This window comes from Callithrix jacchus, chromosome 3, assembly GCF_049354715.1.
Source record: "Callithrix jacchus isolate 240 chromosome 3, calJac240_pri, whole genome shotgun sequence".
Classification (NCBI taxonomy): Eukaryota; Metazoa; Chordata; class Mammalia; order Primates; family Cebidae; genus Callithrix; species Callithrix jacchus.
The window spans coordinates 56,410,297-56,431,642 of NC_133504.1; the positions used below are offsets into that span (position 1 = coordinate 56,410,297).

At 37.0% G+C, this 21,346-nt stretch overlaps 1 protein-coding gene across 8 annotated transcripts in view; it reads right to left on the reverse strand.

Moving 5' to 3' along the window:
- Positions 1-21,346, reverse strand: part of ELMOD2 (ELMO domain containing 2) — a 50,425-nt gene that overhangs the window by 17,816 nt on the left and 11,263 nt on the right. For 2 of the 8 annotated variants that reach the window (XM_078366483.1, XM_035292912.3), the window contains 3 exons: positions 13,906-13,960; positions 11,635-11,785; positions 9,720-9,748 (listed from right to left, as the gene is read on the reverse strand). In XM_078366483.1, the coding sequence (XP_078222609.1) occupies positions 9,720-9,748; positions 11,635-11,776 (171 nt within the window). In that variant the 5' untranslated portion in view covers positions 11,777-11,785; positions 13,906-13,960. Of the gene's footprint in view, positions 1-9,719; positions 9,749-11,634; positions 11,786-12,321; positions 13,034-13,905; positions 13,961-21,346 lie in introns of those variants that run through there. The other 6 variants (XM_008992676.5, XM_002745334.7, XM_035292914.3 and 3 more) reach the window with 6 other exon arrangements.

A 21,346-nucleotide genomic window follows, 5' to 3' on the forward strand; every position in this document is an offset into this window, starting at 1 on the left:
TGGGAAGTCTTCCCCAGCTCTGGAGTTAACCTACTTCCTTTTACAGTCATACTTCAGTTAGAGTACTTACCACACCATATTTTGTTTCTCTATGTTCTACCAGCATTTGTATCTCTTATTTAGTCGTATATCCTGAGCATCTAGCATAGGACAGTACTGATTATATGCTCAAAACTTGGTTAAATATATTATGAATAAATGACTGATTGAATGAACTTGCCCAAAGCATACATAAATTTAGGGCAGAGTTAAGATGAGAAACCACATCTAGTTTCTAAGCAAATACTCTTTTCCATATATACTATTCCATTACTTTTTTAAAAAATTGATTTATAATTTGAATACAGTGAAAGGCACAGATGTTTGATCCATTTTAACAAATACATACATCCAGATAATCCACATTCCTACTAAGATACAGAACATTTCTATCATCCCAGAAAGTTCCTTTATGCCCCTTTTCAATCAATTCTTCCTTCAAGAAGCAACCACTATTCTGATTTCTATCATCATAGCTTAGCTATGTACACATGAATGGAATCGAGGTAAGTACTCTTTTGTGTCTGGCCTTTGTTTAATATAATGTTTCAAGAATTCATCCACTTTCTTACTCATATTCACATTCTTTCTCTTACCTGAAGTTTGTCCCTTTTAATTGTTGAGTTGTATTGCATAAATACACCTCAATTTGCTTATTCATTCTCCTGGTGCTAGAAATTTGCATTGCTCCCAGTTTGGGGCTATTGTGAATAAAGCTATTATGAACATTAATTGTTACACTTTTGGTAAATATATATTTTCATTTCTTAAGACATCTAAGAGCAAAATTACTAAGATATAGGGCAGTATGTGTTTAACTTTCAATGAAATTGCCAAAACTGCTTTCCAAAGTGATATCATCTTATACTCCAACTGGTGTTTACATCATCAGTGTCATTAGTCTGTTTAGGTAATTTCATTACCCCATTCTAGTAGATATGTAGTATCCTCTCACTGTGATTTTATTTTGCATTTCCCTGATGACCAATAATGTTGAGCACTATTCCAAGTGCGTATACACACTCACACACACATACATATGCACCTTTGTCAAGTGACTGTTCAAGGCTCTTGCCCATTAAAAATTCTGTTGCCTTTTTATTACTGAGTTATAAAAGTTTTTTACTAGATACAAGTCCCTTATCAGATATATATGCTGCAAATATGTTCTCAGGCTGTGGCCTGCTTATTCTTTTTCTTAAAGGTATCTTTAATAAGCAGTTTTATTTTGATGAAGTTTAACTTTCCAATTTTTTTTAAGTGGTAGCATAACTCAAGGTAGAAGATATTCTCCTATACTTGCTTTCAGAAACTTGAAAGTTTAAAGATAGGTCTAACATTCATATTAAATTAGTTTTCATGTATGGTGAGAGACTGAAGTTGAGGTTCGTTTTTTGCCCCATATATATCCAGTTGTTACCAACACAGTTTGTTGAAAAGATTTTCTTCTCATTGAATTGCTTTGATATCCTTGTTAAAAACTATACAACATCTTAGGTGTGGTCAATTTTTGTTCTCTCATCTGTTATATTCACCTTTTGATTGGAAAGTTAGGTAGTGGGGGTCCTTTTAGAAGATTATTTGGGCTATTCTAGGTCTCTGCCATTTCTTTATGAACTTTAGAATGAGCTTTTCAGAATCTTCAAAAGTAATCTGCAGGGGTTTTTACTGTAACTGCATGGAATCCATAAATCAATTTGGGAATTAACATCTTAATAATACTGAGTCCTCCAATGGATGAATATGGTATATGGTTCCATTTTCATCTTTCTCAGCAATCTTCTTTGGGGGTTTTAGTGCAGAAGTCTTATGTATCTTTCATTAAATTTAGCCCTGAATATTTTATGTTTTCTGGATGCTTTTGTAAGTGGTAATGTTTTTTATTTTCCAAAAATTTGTTGCCAACATACAGCAGTATACCATGTCCTGTAACACTACTAAATTCATTTACTATTAATGCCAGTAGTTTTGTAGATTTCTTAGAATTTTCTACATTCACAAAGTATGTCATCTGTTAACATAATTTCATTCCAATCGTTATGTTTTATATTTCTTCTTCTTGCCTTACTGCACTTAGAATCTCTAGTATGATGCTGAATAAAAGCATAGAGAGTACATATATTTATCTTGTTCCCAGTTGAATGTGGAGAGCATTCAGTATATCAGTGTTACGTATCATGTTAGCTACAAGCCCTTCACAGCCTTTCATAGGTGGAGAAAGTTCCTTCTATGCCTAGTTGAGATTTTTGTAATGATGAATTGGGACTGAATTCCATCAAAACAATTTTTCAATATCTGCTAAAATGTTCATATTTTTCTGATTTACTCTGTTGATATGGTTAATTACATACATTGATTGTAAAATTCAACATGACAGGCTGGGCATGGTGGTTCATGCCTGTAATCCCAACAGTTTGAGAGGCAGAGGTGGGCAGATCACCTGAGGTCAGGAGTTCGAGACCAGTCTGGGCAACATGGTAAAACCCTGTCTCTACTAAAAATACAAAAATTAGCTAGACATGGTGGCATGTGCCTGCAATCTCAGCTAAGGCTGAGGTGAGAGAATTGCTTGAACTAGGGATGTGGAAATTGCAGTAAGCTAAGATTGCACCACTGACTCCAGCCTGGGCAACAGAGCAAGGCTCTGTATATGTATATAAACTCAATATAACACATCATGACATATTATCCTTTTTATGTATTACTGGGATCAGTTTGCTAGTATTCTGTTAAGGACTTTGCACCTATATGCATAAAGCACATCGAATTGTAATTTTCATATACTGCCTGTCTATCCTTAGTATCAAGGTGATATTAGCCCCAGAGAGTGTGTTTCTTTCTATTGTTTTCTAGGAGTTACTGTAATAGTGGTATTATTTCCTCTTCCTTAAATGTTTAAATTAACAAGACTTCACTAGTGAAGCCAAGATTGGAGATTTGTGCAAAAATTTTAAATTAGTTTCTACTTCTTTTTTAGGTATATGGCTATTTAGATTCCTTTTTGCATTAGTTTTGATAAATTTCCAAGGACTTTGTCCATTTCATGTAAAATGAAACAATTTACTGACATAAAGTTGTTCATAGTATCACCTTATTATATACTTTGAATGACTATAGGCTTTAGTGATGTCCTATCATTCTTCACATTGGTAATCAGGGTTTTCTCTCTTGCTTCATTGGTGTTGCTAGAGGACAATTAATATTTGTACTCTTTTCAAATAATCAGCTTTTCAGTTTTTTGATAATTTCTATTTTTATCTGTTTACAATCTCATTAATTTTTTATCTTATTTGTTTATAGTGTTCCTTCTTTTACTTATGTTAGCTTTAATTTGTTCTCTTGCAGCTTCTTAAGGTATAAGTACAGATAATTAATTTTAGGCCTTTATGGGCTGCTTTTGTACACTCCACAAATTTTGATGTGTTGTGTTTTCATTTATTTTCCCCTGGTGAATTTTTTGACCCAAGGGTTACTTAGATGTTTAATTTTCAGATATTTGGGTATTTTCTTATTTCTAATTTAGCACTGCTGGGTGCAGAAAACATACTCTGTGTAAGTTTAATAAGTTGAAACTTATTGAGATTTAAAAACCCAACATATGATGTATCTATACAAATGTTCTGTGTACCTTAGAACACGCATTTTGTATTTGCTAGGTACAGCATTCTATAAATAACTATGTCAATACTGTTGATAGCACTATTTAAATCCTATGTATTCCTTCTGATACTTTTAGGGTGTCTTACAGTTCTGTCAATTATTGAGATAAACATGTCAAAATTTCCAGCTACAATTGTAGATTCATATATTTCTCCCTTTAGTTCTGGCCACTTTTGCTGTATGTATTTGGGGGCTTTGTTAAGTGCATAAATTTTTAAGATGTTTTCTTGATAAGTTAATCCTTTATTACAAAAAAAAGTTTAGTATTGGGTAGTACTTCAAGTGTACGTTTTCTGAAAGCCACAAGAGCTTTTTTATACTGTTTGCATAATATGTTCATTTACTTTCTATTCATGTTTGGGGTATGTTTCTTGAAAGAACAGTTAATTGGCTATTGCTTTTTTATCCATCTGTCAATCTCTGGCTTATTCTCTAATCTTGTGGTAAGTCTTTAGTTCATCAAAAACAAAATGAAGGCTGGGCACAGTGGCTCATGCCTGTAATCCCAGCACTTTGGAAGGCTAAAGCGGGCAGATCACTTGAGGTCAGGAGTTTGAAACCAGCCTGGCCAACATGGTGAAACCCCATCTCTTCTGAAAATACAAAAATTAGCCAGTCGTGGTGGTAGAAGCCACAGTCACAGCTACTCGGGGGACTGAGGCAGAAAAACTGCTTGAACCCGGAATGCAGAGGTTGCAGTGAGCCGAGATTATGCCACTGAACTCCAGCCTGGGTGACAAAGTGACACTCCATCACAAAACAAACAAACAACAAACAGGTAGATGGAGGAGAAATGAAGAAATACAATTCACTCATTTTCTAAGTTCTCACATATTTAACTACTTTGAAGGCATTTTCAATACTGGAATATATGATACTTAAAGAATTTCTTAGGATAGTGACTCCAAAACTTTTTTCTTTTAACCCCAACCAAGCAAGCACTCAAAGACCATTTTCTCACCCACATTTGTTTTTTAGCTAAAGAAGAAATAGGCGATAATGAAGAATGGTGGAACTACATATATGAATCACATCATATATTCTGTAGGAAAATAATATGCTTATGCATATGATTTTATTGTAAAACTATTTAATAAACATAAAAGTAATGCAATCTTTTTATCATATCTACCTTGATAGGTTACAAATTAGATGACTAGCACGCATTCGCAGGCAATAAACATCAACAGTGACTTTCACTACACAAGCAAATTTGAGGAGACTATACACACTGTTGAGTTAGTATATTCACAGAGTGTGAATGCTTCATTTTTGAACTATAGTGCCTATGTTACTATATAAAGGTCAGGTACTTAATGTCTTGATTCTGGAAAGGTAGAGGCCCAAAAATGCAAATGTGCATCACTGTAGCATTAAATGAAAACTAAACTAATGCCATAAAACTTATTTGTTATTCAACTATTCAACAGCTACATTATTATTATTTAAAACCTAAGATGGCAGCCGCAAAAAAAAAAAAAAGCCACCAAAAACACTAATAGATTGCCAAAGTATTCCTCCCAAAATTTTGGAAATTCAAATACCTGTATATGCATAAGTACAGTGGAGCTTTGCAACACTGTCATAAATTGCATGGCAGCCAGACTTCTTATCAGAATACTGAATTAGACTCCTCAAATTCAAGTAAGTCATTAATTTTTGTTTATAAATCCCAAAGTTTAGTAACTCTTAATATCTAATGGATAGTCCTTAATCTAAAATATAAGCAAATGAGACTCAATTTTTATTTTTATCTATTTATTTATTTTATTTTGAGATAGAGTCTTGCTGTAGCCCAGGCTGGAGTGCAGTAGCATGATCTCGGCTCACTGCAAACTCTTCCTCCCAGGTTCAAGCGATTCTCCTGCCTCAGCCTCCCAAGAAGCTGGGAATACAGGCATGTGCCACCACACCCAGCTAATTTTTTGTATTTTTAGTAGAGATGGGGTTTCACCGTGTTGGGTCAGGAGATGGAGACTCAATTTTTAACAAAGAAAGAATGTACACTGTGGAACAGTTCACAACCCAACAGGATAATACTTCAAGATAACTGCTTTAGGGAATCACGCTGAATAGATTAAAACCACTTTTATTCATGGAAATCATTGGTAATGCTAAGTAATCTGAAGTACCAAAGAGGTTTTCATGAACATCAAACTTCTAAAATGATTATGGTATATTATTGGCTTAATTCTATTATCATTAGTATTATTGTGACCATTATTTGTTGAATACTTATCATGTATTGGCATTCTCTTAGACTGCTTTCATAGTAATATCTCTAACTTCAAAACAATGATGTAGTAGGTATAAGCATCTTTTACAATGAGAAAATAAGTTAACAACTAGTAATATCAGGATTTGAACTCAGACTTTTTCACAGAATTAAAATGTAATTAGGTAAACCAAAATATCACAAAATAAGAAATAGATTTACCCTATAAAGTAAATTGAATATGCAAATTAGGTGTAATACACATAAAAGTTATATTTTTAAATTGGTAAGACTACCTCTGTTTATTGGAAAGTTTGCCTTGGATTTAAAACTTTAAAAGAATAAACCGTAAGTGATTTAATTTCAGTATTTATCCATTTGTTGATCATTCTCTTTGCAGGATGCCCTCCAAAATACTATCAGCAATTTCTATTTTTGAATAATGAAGCTATAAGAATACAATTTTAACGTTTACTTTTCAAGAGAACTTTTTAGTAGCAAGCAACAGAGGTAAAAAATAATAAGCATTTTATTTTTCTTTAACTTTTAATGACTACTTTAAAGTCCCCAAACACTCTAGTCTACATTTACCTCTTTCTTCTCTAAACTTCTGTTTATAATTACATTCAATTCCAGTCTTTCCTTTTGTGTATCCCAAAGACTCTGTTTGAATGTTGAACATATGGTAGTCATTCAAATCCTTGAATGGATTTGACCAAGGCACTACAGTTCTTAAATGTAGCATCTTATATACTGTTCCACTTAAGCTTGACATGATTTTACCACATATACAACCTCATTAATAAATTCTGTGACCAAAACTGTTGTTACAAATGCAGTAATAACAGGTACACTGACAGATGTGATACTGAGTCCCCAGTTCCAGAACCTGTATAGCAAATTAGTAAATAAACACTACAGACTCTATTCTGAAAAATAGTAAATTTTCATTTACTTATTCTTTATCCTTTTACATTTCTTACTTATTCATTCATTCACGCAATACATATTCACAGTCCTTATCACATTCCAGATACTGTTTTAGGTACTAGAAAAAGATCAGTGAACACAACAAAATGTATTTTTCTTTTCAGGAATGGAAAAATAAGTAAAATATTTCATATGCTAGGTGATGGTCTGTGCTATGGTGAAACAACTAAGGAAAGGAAATGATAAAGAGAGACAAGGGTGTACCCTTAGGTAGAGAATGGTCATGGAAAATCTCATAGAGAATGTCATAACTGAGGGAAAACCTGAAAATGAGGAAGTGAGCTAAGCTTTTAAGTGGAAGAAGATAATTCTAGTTACAGGAGAACTGGTGCAAAGGTCATAAACCAGAAGCATGCTGATGTGTGTGTAAAATAATAAGCAGCATAGTGGTGATGACCAGTGAGCAAGGCAAGAATAGTAGTAGATAAAGTCAGAGAGTAATGAAGGGGGCCAGATAAGAGTTTTAGTAGACAGCAGTGGTAGTGCTGGTCAACTTCCAGGCTGAGAGATGTCAAAGTATTTGAAGGAAAACACTACTGAAGAATTAAGGTTGGAGGCTGGGGATTGTGGGTATAATATAAAGAGCTCAGCTATGGTTTTACTTTCTTTACAATGTCACGGCTTAAAGAAAACAGGCTTCGCAGAACAATTCATTCTAGAAGCTTCAGCACCCAAATAGTTCCAAACCAACTTGTTTAAGGTCAGTTTGAAAAATGCACACACTGTTTCCTACAGAAACAAAGAGCAGTTACAATCCACAATAGTTCCAGATAGCATACTAATACGCTATTAGTGCCTCAATTCACTGCTCCCACCAGCAGGAACAGCTGCAGAAGTATCACCTGGGAATATGTCAGAAATAGGATCAGAACCAGATCAGAAATTCTGGGGATGGGGCCCAATAATCTGTGTTTTAACAAGCCTCCAGGAGATTTTGATTCATCCTTAAGTTTAAGAACAACTCTTGTAATGTACCTGAAATATAACATCTCCCCAAGTACATCTGCTACAATTTTTAATATTGTTACTTTGGGAAACTGCATCCTATGTTTCAAATAAAGGAACTATATAAATAGATAAAATATAAATAAATTTTTAGTACCAGCAACTTGTTAGCTTTCAGGACCTCCATATTCTCATTTTTAAAAAACATTGGCTGGGCGTGGTGGCTCACACCTGTAATCCCATCATTTTGGGAGGCCAACGAGGGAGGAACACCTGAGGTCAAGAGTTCAAGCCTTGTCAACACGGTGAAACCCCATCTCTACTAAAAATGCCAAAATTAGCTGGGTGTGGTTGCAGATGCCTGTAATCCTAGCTACTTGGGAGGCTGAGGCAGGAGAACTGCTTGAACCCAGGAGGCGGAGGTTGCAGTGAGCTGAGATCACGCCATTGCATTCCAGCCTGGCTTACAGAGCAAGACTCTGTCTCAAAAATATATATATATATTAACCACTCTCTAACAATTCTGAACAAAGGAGTATAACTCTGGACTCTTCCCCCAAATATTCACTTAAATCTATGAGTTACTCTTACATAGACCATTCTTAAAGAGTATAACTAAATCATTAAAGTACCTAATTTAAAGGTTACTCTCCAGAACATAACAGATATGCTTGCAACACTCAAGAAGGTCCATTTTATTTCTGGCACGATTCAGTACCTCACATCACTAGATAGTAGCAAATCAACATTTATGACCTTGAGCCACATTTTACATCATGACCAAGAACAAACATTCATGTGAATGTCTAAAATATATACAGATACACACATATTCAAAATAATTATAATAGTATAAAAAATTCCTAAAATATATTTAACCATATTATGACCAGCGATTTCTAAATATTTTCTATTCTATTCCTATTATTGTTTAATACTAGTTGTGATCTATTATGGGATTTCAAACAATGGTCTAGATGACCCATATTCTATTCTTGCCACACCAAATAATCTATGTGTAGACAAAATTGTGTACTACAATAGGGAAGTAACAGCTTCTGGCAGCCTGGATTATTAGTCCCAATTCTTCGTTACCCTGTGATTGAATTATATAACCTACTCCCTACCATAGCCTTATGGTCAGCATATCATATTTCTCTACCCCTTGACTTGGCTTGGCCACATAAGTTGTTTTAACTAACGGGTTGCTAAAAGATAGGACACAAAGAGACTTAAAATATGTTTGTGTGGTTGGGCCTTCAGTTAATCCATGGTGAAAACATTCACCAGATACTGCTAACCCCCAACATGAGTCCCAGATGAGACCAATGGAGTGGACAGGAATTTGGCCCCAGCTTGAAGTAAGGTTTCTCCAGCTGACTCATAGACATATAAGCAAGAAACAACACATCGTTTTATGCCCCTGAGATTTTATAATAGTTTGTTACATAGCAAAAGCTTAACTAATACACAGCATGAGTTATGAATTATTTTAGCTCGAAAGGTACACAACCCAGAATTTTCTTTATCGTAAGTTGCTTTTCTCTTATATAATCTGTCCTGAGGACATTCTAAAAGAAGACTTTCACCCTAAGGCCCTGCTTTCCCAAAAGCTATCAACTCTTAAAGCAAAATAAGCAAGTTACAACCTCAAAACAGGACAAATTATTGAAGTATTTTCTTTGAAATATACACGAAAAACACACATACATAGAGAAATGTTTGAAAACAGAATATTACCTCTAAAGGGGAAAAATTTCACTCAATACTCTTTATAGAAAACACTCATTTAACAAGGCATTTTACTTTTTTAAGAAAAAAGTACGTCCAAGTTAAGTTTTCTAGAGTTACCACCTTTATATTATCCTACCTTATTCTTGGAGTATGTCAAGGAATTTTCTGAAATGACAAAAAAAAAAATGTTACTACTTGAGTGCTGTTTGTGAATTACTTCATAACAAACAACTAGTAAAAATATCAAACCAGTAATAAACTAATAGTTCCAGGAGATATAATTTCTAAATGAGTAGCAGCAAGCATTTTAAAATTTAATCTTACAGTATAAATGTATGATTTCAAAAAGCTCAACCAAACACAACATACCAATCCAAAGAGGTGACACCAACCTCATTACCTGAGATCATCTGTTTCTGTGTAGACCCCAAAGTATCTCACCAACCACTGCAAATTCACCCATGACTGTGTCACAATAGCTCAGGTCCCAGAAACTCATCTTAAGACTACAATGAAAGTGCTCTCTGCTGAATTTTCATTTGTTAGCCTGAGCATTTAGATTTGAGGTGATAGCAACCGAATCTACAGCAACCGAGCAACAACTTCAGATTATCTGGTCAACCATTCTGTCACCAGATAAATAGCAAATAGCTTCTCCATTCTCATCAAGAATGACAGGAACATTTTTATTGGTCTCTTCAAAAAATTTTCTGGCACATTTAAGAATAATCTCCTTTTCTCAATAATTTGAAAAATTTAAGAAAAATGGTTTTGCCACAAATGAATGCCTTTATATATATATTCTTCCCCCACACTATAAAACACCAACCCATACATCTGAAGAGATTTCTTATCAAGAGGTATTTTATTCTTCTAAATAGTCAAAAGGGCAAATCAAAAGAGCAGCAATAATATAAGTCAGCCATGAAGTTGTAAGAAAACTAGGAAAGTAATTAAACTTAACCAGCTGCCCTGAGGCAGCGTCTGTCTGTCATTCTTCCAATGTTGTCTTGGATACAGATTCCAACTACCAATACTCCACTCTCTCAACCTTACAGGGGTTGATTTCTCAGTCGAAGCACACTTGATCAACACAAAAGGAAAACTGGCTAATTCACAATTTTCCATTTAACACAGAACATGAGCTATAGCACTTCCCTGGTCTTCCTTACCCTTGGCTGAAAAGAAGTGACTTCAAACCACAGTTCTTACTCATCTGTGTTCAAATTTTAGAGTAATATTTTCAATGAAGCACCAGAAACTGATCTATTTTAGAAGGTAACAGAGCATCCCTGTTCCACAGAAATATGACGCAGGCCAAAATGTGAGCCATTTGTGTACTTTAAAATTCTCTATGGCCACATTAGAGTAAAAAGAAAGATAAAATTAATTTTAATATATTTTTAACCCAACATATGCAAAATATTACCATTTCAACATAAAAAGAATATAAACAATTACTGAGACTTTTTTTCTTACAAAGTCTCTGAAACACAGTTTTTATTTTACACTTACAGCACATCTCAATTTAGACTAGTCACATTTCAAATGCTTAATATAATGTGGCCACCAGATAGTGGGAATGAGTCTAATAATCTTTCCCACAGACCACTGGATGTCTAATTACTGTCCTTTCATAAGTAACAGTAAGAAAGTAAAAGACTGATGAAGGATGCTAAGTATAAAAATGGATCTAGACTGAGGCACTCATTCTTCCCACCATTTGAATGAAATTTTCAAAAGGATTATGTAAGCATAGAGATTTTTCAACAGAAAATAGGTTACAACTACAGTCTAAGAAATTACTGATAAACTTCAGGAGTCAGAGAAGATAATTCTTTCCACAAATAAGCAATTAAATAATCATTCTTTTTCTATAAAGTCATACAATTTTAGAGATGAAGGAGTCAAAGTGGGATTTCAAAGCATATGAAATTCAGTTTAAGTGAGTTGTTAGGATACACAAGAAATACATCTGTCACTGTGAGTGCTGACAAAAATATTCAGTTAAGCTTTTATTAAAGTATTTTTTCTTTTTCAAATAACATTACCTATCCTGTGTGTCCTTTGTGCACCTACATAGGTATCAAATATTCGCTGCAATTCACACTTTCCAGTCATCTGTCGTAATAGCCATTTCATCCAAAATCGAAAAAAGTGCCCATAGAAGAACTCCCACAAAGAAACAAACATTTCTTTTTCCTGGAAGAGGGAAATATACAAGACAAACTTAATGATCTTAAACTGAATTTTAAAATTTAAAAAATTAGTTTATACAACTGATTAAATCTCAAATCATGTTAGTATCTATTATTCCATTGTGTTTGTTTTGTGACAGTGTATAATCAGGCATCTAAAAACAATGGAAGGTGTAATATATACCACTTAGATCACTTTTTCAAAACTAAAATTCAAACAACTTAGTCAAACTATTCAATGGCTTAAAAGAACAACAGAATGGTTTGCACTTTTTGCTAAATAATTGTATTTCATGTCTAAGTTTCCTAATTTCTCATCCTTTGAGAATTGGGGCTCAACAGTTCAAGATCAAGGAGACCCCAACTAATCAACAATTAAAATATACCAAAATATCAGAATTGTTTTTATAGAATACGGTCTTCTTATCCCTTGCGGATAATTCGTTAACAGCTGTCCCAGTCAGGTGATGCCAGCAAATAAAAACACTACTTATGGCTAACAAACCGAAGAATACAAATTGAACACGGAATATATAACACCTTAGCTCATTCCTGATTTTCCGTTCAATAGGTCAAGGGCAGAAATACTAACAAGTTTTGTTGTTGTTTTTTAAGTACTCGATACAGCTGGATCTTATGTCATAAGAAAATTCTTCAGCTTCTAAATCAGAAAGTCGGGGAGATACTAACGAGGGGGAGATACTTAAAAACAAAATTGCTCATTTCCTTCCTGCCTTAAACATTCCCACAGACACGTCATCTCTGGACTAGGGCCTCAGGGACTGTCAAACTCCAAGTCCCCGCAGGTCAGTGCAGAAACAGCGCATAGTCAGCTGGGTTGATCATTATCTTCGAAACCAATTCACCTACTCCGCGCACGTTATGACAAAAGGCGCAGAACTGCCCAGTGGAGGGGACGCACGCCTCGCGGCGCCAGAGCACCTTAGGGGTCGGGGCGTAGCTGCGCCGACCCCGCTTGTGCGCCGCCCGCGATTGGGGAGGCCAGGGATCGCACAAAGACCCGCCGGCCCAGGCGCCCCCGGGTTCCCGCAGAACCCCGCGGGGCTCGCCAGCCGGCGCACTCTCAGCGCAGCCGCACCGATGCAGCGCCGGGCAAGAGGAAAAGAAACAGCAGCCACCTCACAGGAGCGGAAGAACTAGGGAAAGCAGGAGCTGCCTCGGTTTCCCCACTGCAAACAGCCGGCAACGGAAACGACGGAACTCTCCCTGCAAGCACCGCGACCCGGAAGTCAGGGAGCGAGGCCGCCGACCAGCCTTCCCCGGGCCACTGCCCGCCCCGCCCCTCCGGCCTCTTCCGATTGGCCCGCGCTCCACCTATTGCTAACGCTGGAAAGTGGTCGAGCGGAGCTACTAGGGACGCCCGGGCGGTTTCCCCGGCAACGGCGGCCAGGAGCCCCGCCCCGCCCCAGAGTAGCACCTCTTGGAGGTGCGCTCGAGCTTTTTCCCTCCTTAAACCGCAGGTCCCTCTTGCAGGTTGACATGTATGTATGTACTATTCCTAGGCTCCAAGCGCGGAAGAAACCGTGTGCTTGTGGTAACTGGAGCTTTCATCTGCATTGAATCTTAATTTTGTAAAGTAATTATTAATAGCCACACTTTGTGCATGAGAAAAGGGAACAGGTTACTTGACTGGACAAACAGTTGACAGATAAGGAAAGTCCATGTGTGGAGAAAAGAAGTTTGGACTTTATCCTACAATACTGTATATCTGAAAGTTAATTTATCACATGTGTATTCTCTAACTGGTTGTTTTTGTTGAAAAAGTAATTTTGTGATTACTTTTTAAAAACCTCAAACAATAAGTTTTTCAATTCAACAAGTATTTGTTGGTTGTTAGCCCAGGCAGTGTTCCAAAAGGCAGTCAAACACTAAACAAACAGGTAAATATTTAATATGTCAGATGCTGCTAAATGTTAAGGGTATTAGGTGTTGTTAGTTAAGGGGTGCTGGGGAGTCTGTGGGGAAAGTCATTACACACTGTGTGGTCAGGGAAGGCTCAGGATTAACGTGGCATTTCGGCCTTATTGAATGAACTAAGGGAGTTTGCCGTGGGAGTATCCGGAGGAACAGTGTTCCAAGCACCAGAATGACAAATTCAAATACCTTGAGTTGCGAGCGTTTTTGAACTGTTGGAGGAAGAGCAAGAAGGCCGGTGTGCCTGGAGGAGAAAGAGCAAGGAGATAAATAAAATAGAATATAAATAAAAGGACAACTGATATTGAAAAAAATTCTACCATTCACCCAAAACTCATGGTCCCTCAGCCACCTTGCTCAGAAGCAACCAGGTATTACTTTCTTATTTCTTCTTCCAAAAACATTATATGCAAGTGTATATGTGTATATTCCTTCCAACTCCTTGAACTGAAGCAAGCGCTACATACTTTCCCCATCTGAACCAGCATTTTAAAAATGGACTAATTGTGGAACACTAGCCATGTGCAGGGTGCATAAGCCATCATCCCTTTCCCCTAGAGGCAGCCAATAATGAACGTGGTAATGAAGTCTGGATAGACACTATAACAGTAATATCACGGAACCTTAAATCTTAAAGAGAACTTATAAGTACCATCTAATCTAATTTGTTAAATTGTAGATCAAAAGATTTAGAAAAGCAAAGCGCACAGTTGATTTGGCAAATTGAGATATAAACTAACTTCTATTTCAGGAGGCTCTCTATTATTCCATAAACTTTTACACAGTAGAGGTGAGATAATTCTATGTGTAATCCTTTTGCCTTTTCAGACTGCTACACTGAGTGTAGGCAGTGCAGGAGAGGAACTTTCTGCTCCTTGTTTCCCTGCTGCCTGTTGGCACACTTCCATTCATGTTTTCCCCAAGAGAAGAGAATGCTAATATGTTCTGTCAGAACATCACAAATTGATTAAACTTCATTTACTGAAAGCAGGGTCACTGTACATTAAAATTTCTTATGCATACCAATTACCTCTTCTCTTTTCCACTAATTCACTTGCATGTAACTGGCAGATATATTAAACCATTCTTGTTTCTCAGGAAAGATTGTCCATCTCTATTTCTTATTCTCTCTGCTGTTTGTTTGTTTGTTTGTTTGTTTGTTTGTTTGTTTGGCTAGCTAAAGGGTAATTATATTCTAAGATTAATATTCTGGTTTCATAGAGAAAGTGGGACCTTCTCCGTCTAAGTCCCTAGGTCTCTCAACCAACCTATGTGCATCTGCCTGGCCTTATCAGATACACCTACATACAAACCAAAGGCAATAGTGGAATGAAATTTGGAATGAAAAATGCATTTTTGAGTAGTACTGAGGAATCTCTGCTTTCTTGAGTTCTCAGAATAAACAGCAATGGAACTGCTGATTTTAGAAACTGCTTAATGGAAAGGGTTCTTTGATATGGCTACTAATCATCAGCTTGCTGCAGTGGTCAGTATTTGATCCACAGAAGACCCAAATTAAATATCAATGCCCCTTTTGGAGTGTGCGACGTCTGAAATACCTTGAATTTATACTGAAAAGAAAAACTTCACATGCATTTTGTTAACAGTGCTCTGTGGAAGCATTAAAAATATAAAGGGCAGTGGCAACCCTGCTTGGTTTTATGATAATCACTGTTGAGCTTCCCTGAATAATATGCCTCTGCCCCTAACTACTGTAGACATTTTGATGAGGGGAAACTTCTCATACATAGATTCCCCAGTATGATAGTTTTAGTGAGAGAACAAGGATTCGAATATACAGAATGTCAAGGCAGATTTGTTCTCACAGCTACTGATAATGAGCTTTGTCAACAAAAAGAAAGTTTAAGCTGTTCAGAAGAAAGTTAATGGGCTGCGGTGGAGATAGTAACCAGAATAAGAGAAAAAGCATTTAATCGGGTAGAATGATTTTTAAAACGTTTTTGAAGGATGGGTGTGGGAGGGAATAGAGAAGGAAGAAATTGACAGGATCCGTACAAAGGGTTTGACAGCATGTTAACAGTAGCTTAGAGAAAGGAAACCTACTCTAGCTCCTGCATCCACTGTACCTAAGTTACCCTATCAGATCTGTTCCAATTATCCCAGCCTCGATGAGTTTAAAGGCAGCAATCATGAAAAAAAAAAAAAAAAAGGAAAATAAAGTGTATTTAGCACAGGATAATGATTTTAACTTGTCCATTAAGGTTGTGGGTAAAAGGATAAATAACAAGGGAGGCCTGGGTGCAGTGGCACATGTCTGTAATCCCAACCCTTTGGGAGGCTGAAACAGGAAGATCACTAGAGCTCAGGATTTCAAGACCAGCCTAGTGAAACCTCTTCTCTACAAAAAACAGGGAAAAAAAAAATAGGTGTGATGTGCACACCTGTAGCCCCAGCTACTTGGGAGGCTAAGGTGGGAGAATCACTTGAGCCCGGGAAGTTGAGGCTATAATAAGCCATGATGGCACCACTGCACTCTAGGCTGGGCAACAGAATGAAACGGTGTCTCAAAAAAGAAAAAGAAAAAGAAAAACTTGAAGGCACGGAAATCCTCATATGACCCCTGGTGGGGGGTCCAAGATTGTATGATATTAGTTAATGTTGAATGGCAGAGGATAGTGAAAACCTTTTTTGGAATTACTGGATGTATCATAATGATGATGTAAAATGTACCATAATAGCAGGAGAATAAAAAGACAATATTAAGCTAGGAAAATGGAAGTTTGGAGTATATCAAAATGTTACAGTAGGTAGCACCAGAATCACTAGTAAACTACAGATGAAGAAATGAAAAACAAAAATCCAATTTCTGCCTTTACCTGTGTTGATGAAAAGCCGAACTCAGTAAAATACTTGAAGATATTTATTCTGAGCCACATTTGAGGACCAGGACCTGTGACATAGCCCCAGGAGGTCTGAGAACATGTATCCAAGGTTGTTGGGTTACAACTTGATTTTATACATTTCAGGGAGATGTAGACATCAATCAACACATGTCAGATATATATTGGCTTGGTCCAGAAACGTGGGACAATTTGAAGTTATGCAGGGAGGGGTTTACATGTCATAGGTAGATTCAAAGCTTTTCTGATTGGTAATTCCTTGAAAGAGTTCATTTATTATCTAAAGACGTAGAATCAACAGAAAGGAGTGTCTGGGCTAAGATCAGGGGTTGTGGAGACCAAGGTTCTTATTATGTAGATGAAATCTCACAGGTGGTCGCCCTTAGAGGCAATAGATGGCAAATTTTTTCTATTTAGACCTTTAAAAGATGCTAGACTCTCAGCTAATCTCTTTAGAATCAGAAAAACACCTAGATAGAGAAGGGGATTCTCTACAGAATGCAAATTTATCCCATAAGAAACTGCTGTGCAGGGCCATTTCAAAGTATTTTGAGATAAAATACTTTGATACTTCTAGGGCCTGCTATATCTGTTGTGTGATGCTATACTAGAGTAAGGTTGGAATTTGGTATCATATTGCTGCAAAGAGTCTGCTTTTTCAGTCTTAAGATTTCTATTTTAATATTAATGCTGCTCAGTTGTGTCTGAATTCCTAAGGAGGAGGGTATAATGAGGCATGTTTGACCCTCCACTTCCCATCATGACCTTATCTAATTTTTCAGGTTTCTTTGAAATCCCATTGACCAAGAGGAGGGGTCCATTCAGTTGGTTGCAGGGGCTTAGAAATTTATTTTTGGTCTACACCTGAATATGTAATGAGAATGGATGTGATAAAAGCTCTTGTGTTTACCAGCTTAAAGCCAAGCAAAATGTCTTTAAAAGATAGAGAAGTCTGCCCTCCACTTGGTTTTAATTAGTCAGGCAATATGGAAGCCCTGAGTCTCACACAAACTCCCCTTTGTAGTAAATAATCAGGGAGTGTCAGATTCTGGAGGGACACAAGAAATATTATCTTTCATTAAGAAACAATGGGAGGGAAAGTGCTAATCTCCACTAATGCTTTCTATTAATCCTATGTGACCCAGGAGAAAAAGAGCAGGCTTTGGAGATAACAGTTAACTATCATGATTTAAACAAGGTAGTTCCCATGACTTAAACAAGTGTCTGTTGTGCTAGGCATTGTACAAGCTGTACAAGAGGTCCAGCAAGATAAATATGACTGTTTTTTGTGTGCTAGATTAGGCTAATGCTATCCCTTTGATCTTATTCAGAGAGACATCAACCACAGTTTGCTTGTACATTAGAAGGAATGTAATACATCTTTAGGGTCCTTCCTCAAGGATATCCATCTGCTCCAACTCACTGCTACAGTTTGGAGAAATTAGATTTCAACATGATCATTATCAAAATTAAGTTAATTCATTATAGTGATGGCACTAGGAGGATTTCCCACTCTGAGGGGGGAAAAAACCTCAGAATTGGGGGCTACAGTGGCAAATAAGACTAGTGGGATGGTTAATAAATTCAGCTGAGATTCAGTCTAGCCCAATCCGTAAAACTTCTAAAAATAACTTTGGGTCACCAGAGATATTCTACAAATAGTACTATGTTCCCTTTAGGACCCTGCCAATAAAAAAGAAGACACAATATCTTGAGGGACTGTTTGATGAGCTATGAAAATTTGTAATGGGCAGTGGCCCAAATATGCTAGGGGGACCTCAGGATTCCAGCACATTCACGCATGATTTTAGAAGTTTCTGACACTGGAATACAGTACATGCAAATTAGAGGCTTTGACTAAAATATAATACTACCACCTTGTGGCGGCCACTGGGATTTTTTTGACACAAGAAGTTCCTGATAATGGGGCTAGAGAGCCCATTTACTGGCGTGCTACTGGGACTCTACTGAAAACAGTCCCCATAACTTAAGAGCATCAAATTATATTAAGATCTGAACTGCCTATTATATCACAAGTGATGTAAAAATTAGGTTGTAATAAAGAGAAATCTGCACGATACAATTTTCAAAAGAATTCATGTCATGAGAGGTGTCTCTGGGGAATTATAATCCATACAGGAGCAGGTAGCTAATTAGCAGACCCCTTCTATTGCTGAATGATCTAAACCTCATGACTCTCCACCAAATAAAACAAGTTTTTTGGTTTATCCTGTATAGCAGGACTGCCAGCATGAAAGTCTGCTATGATTTGCTATACCTGGTAAAAACTCAGTCAAATAACACAAAGGAAAGTTCATGCAATGGGCTGAGTTGAGAACAACGTTCATGACAGTGGAAGAAGAACAAATTAGTTTTTTTAACCTCAGGGCAATGTTTGGATATTTACAATGTCAGATAGTAACAAATTATCTAGCTATGTGGTCAGAAATTTGATTTTTTTTTTTTTTAAAGAAATGTTGTCTTGCTCTGTCACCCAGAGTGGAGTACAGTGGCACAATCATAGCTCAGTACAGTCCTGAAATCCTGGGCTCAAGCACTCCTCCCACCTCAGCCTCTCAAGTAGCCAGGATTATAGGAATCTGAGAATCTCGTTAAATTAACACTAAGAATACCCCAGTGCAGGGGATTTGACTGTGGAAGACCCTATGGGATCAACTTCCCCCATTCACCTTATGTTGTGGGAATATAACTATGTTGTACTTGACCAAGGCAGCTCTGCCACTTCTTCCCAAGAATGGACGAAAGACAGGGCCCTGGCAAGCTTCCTACTGCTGTCTTCTCTGTGGGTTGACAATATGACTGAACAAGAAGCCCCTGCCTAGGAGACCACATTTGTGTTCTGACAGGTGACAAATGGAAAAAAGGTGAAATATTAAGAAAAAACAGAAGAACAAATAAATGATGATGCTGGGGAAAGTACTGTCACTCTGAGCTCCCTTGAATATCTCAGGGTGAGAGAATAGTACACCTGTGACTCAGGTGTAAAGCCAAATTGTGGTTGCTGACGGAATAAACCTTCAGAACTGTTTTCCTCCCAAATCAAATTAAAGTTGATGTACATGTTTGACCTGAAATTCTGCATGGGTAATCTGAAGAAAAACTGTGACACAGAATCCCTGAACCCCTGTCTGAATGGTAGCAGATTGGCACTGTTTTTTTTCAGTTGTGTTTATGGGTTATGCTTATTTTTTTTAGTTCTTTTCTGGGCACTTTATGTGGTTTCCCAGCTTTCTTAAGAACCAGGACTGTGCATGTCAATAACATATTCTACCTACGGAGTAATTGTCAAATTGATATGAGAACAGACCTCCTGGGGCTATGTCACAGGTCCTGGTCCTCAAATGTGGCTCAGAATAAATATCTTCAAGTATTTTACTGAGTTCGGCTTTTCATCAACACAGGTAAAGGCAGAAATTGGATTTTTGTTTTTTATTTCTTCATCTGTAGTTTACTAGTGATTCTGGTGCTACCTACTGTAACATTTTGATATACTCTGAACTTCCATTTTCATAGCTTAATATTGTCTTTTTATTCTCCTGCTATTATGGTACATTTTACATCATCATTATGATACATCCAGTAATTCCAAAAAAGGTTTTCACTATCCTCTGCCATTCAACATTAACTAATATCATACAATCTTGGACCCCCCACCAGGGGTCATATGAGGATTTCCGCGCCTTCAAGTTTTTCTTTTTCTTTTTCTTTTTTGAGACACCGTTTCATTCTGTTGCCCAGCCTAGAGTGCAGTGGTGCCATCATGGCTCATTATAGCCTCAACTTCCTGGGCTCAAGTGATTCTCCCACTTTAGCCTCCCAAGTAGCTGGGGCTACGGTGTGCACCACCACACCTGACTATTTTTGTTCTATCTTTTGTAGAGAAGCGGTCTCACTAGGCTGGTCTTGAAATCCTGAGCTCTAGTGATCTTCCTGTTTCAGCCTCCCAAAGGGCTGGGATTACAGACATGTGCCACTGCACCCAGGCCTCCCTTGTTATTTATCCTTTTACCCACAACCTTAATAGACAAGTTAAAATCATTATCCTGTGCTAAATACACTTTATTTTCCTTTTTTTTTTTTTTTTTTTTTCATGATTGCTGCCTTTAAACTCATCGAGGCTGGGATAATTGGAACAGATCTGATAGGGCAACTTAGGTACAGTGGATGCAGGAGCTAGAGTAGGTTTCCTTTCTCTAAGCTACTGTTAACATGCTGTCAAACCCTTTGTATGGATCATGTCAATTTCTTCCTTCTCTATTCCCTCCCACACCCATCCTTCAAAAACGTTTTAAAAATCATTGATTCAATGCTTTTTCTCTTATTCTGGTTACTATCTCTACCGCAGCCCATTAACTTTCTTCTGATCAGCTTAAACTTTCTTTTTGTTGACAAAGCTCATTATCAGTAGCTGTGAGAACAAATCTGCCTTGACATTCTGTATATTCGAATCCTTGTTCTCTCACTAAAACTATCATACTGGGAATCTACGTATGAGGAGTTTCCCCTCATCAAAATGTCTACAGTAATTAGGGGCAGAGGCATATTATTCAGGGAAGCTCAACATTGATTATCATAAAACCAAGCAGGGTTGTCACTGCCCTTTATATTTTTTTGTTGTTGTTGTTTTTGTTTTTTGTGTTTTTTAAATTTTTTATTGGATTTTAGGTTTTGGGGTACATGAGCAGAGCATGCAAGAGAGTTGCGTAGGAACACACATGGCAGTGTGCTTTTCTTTCCTTCTCCCCTTC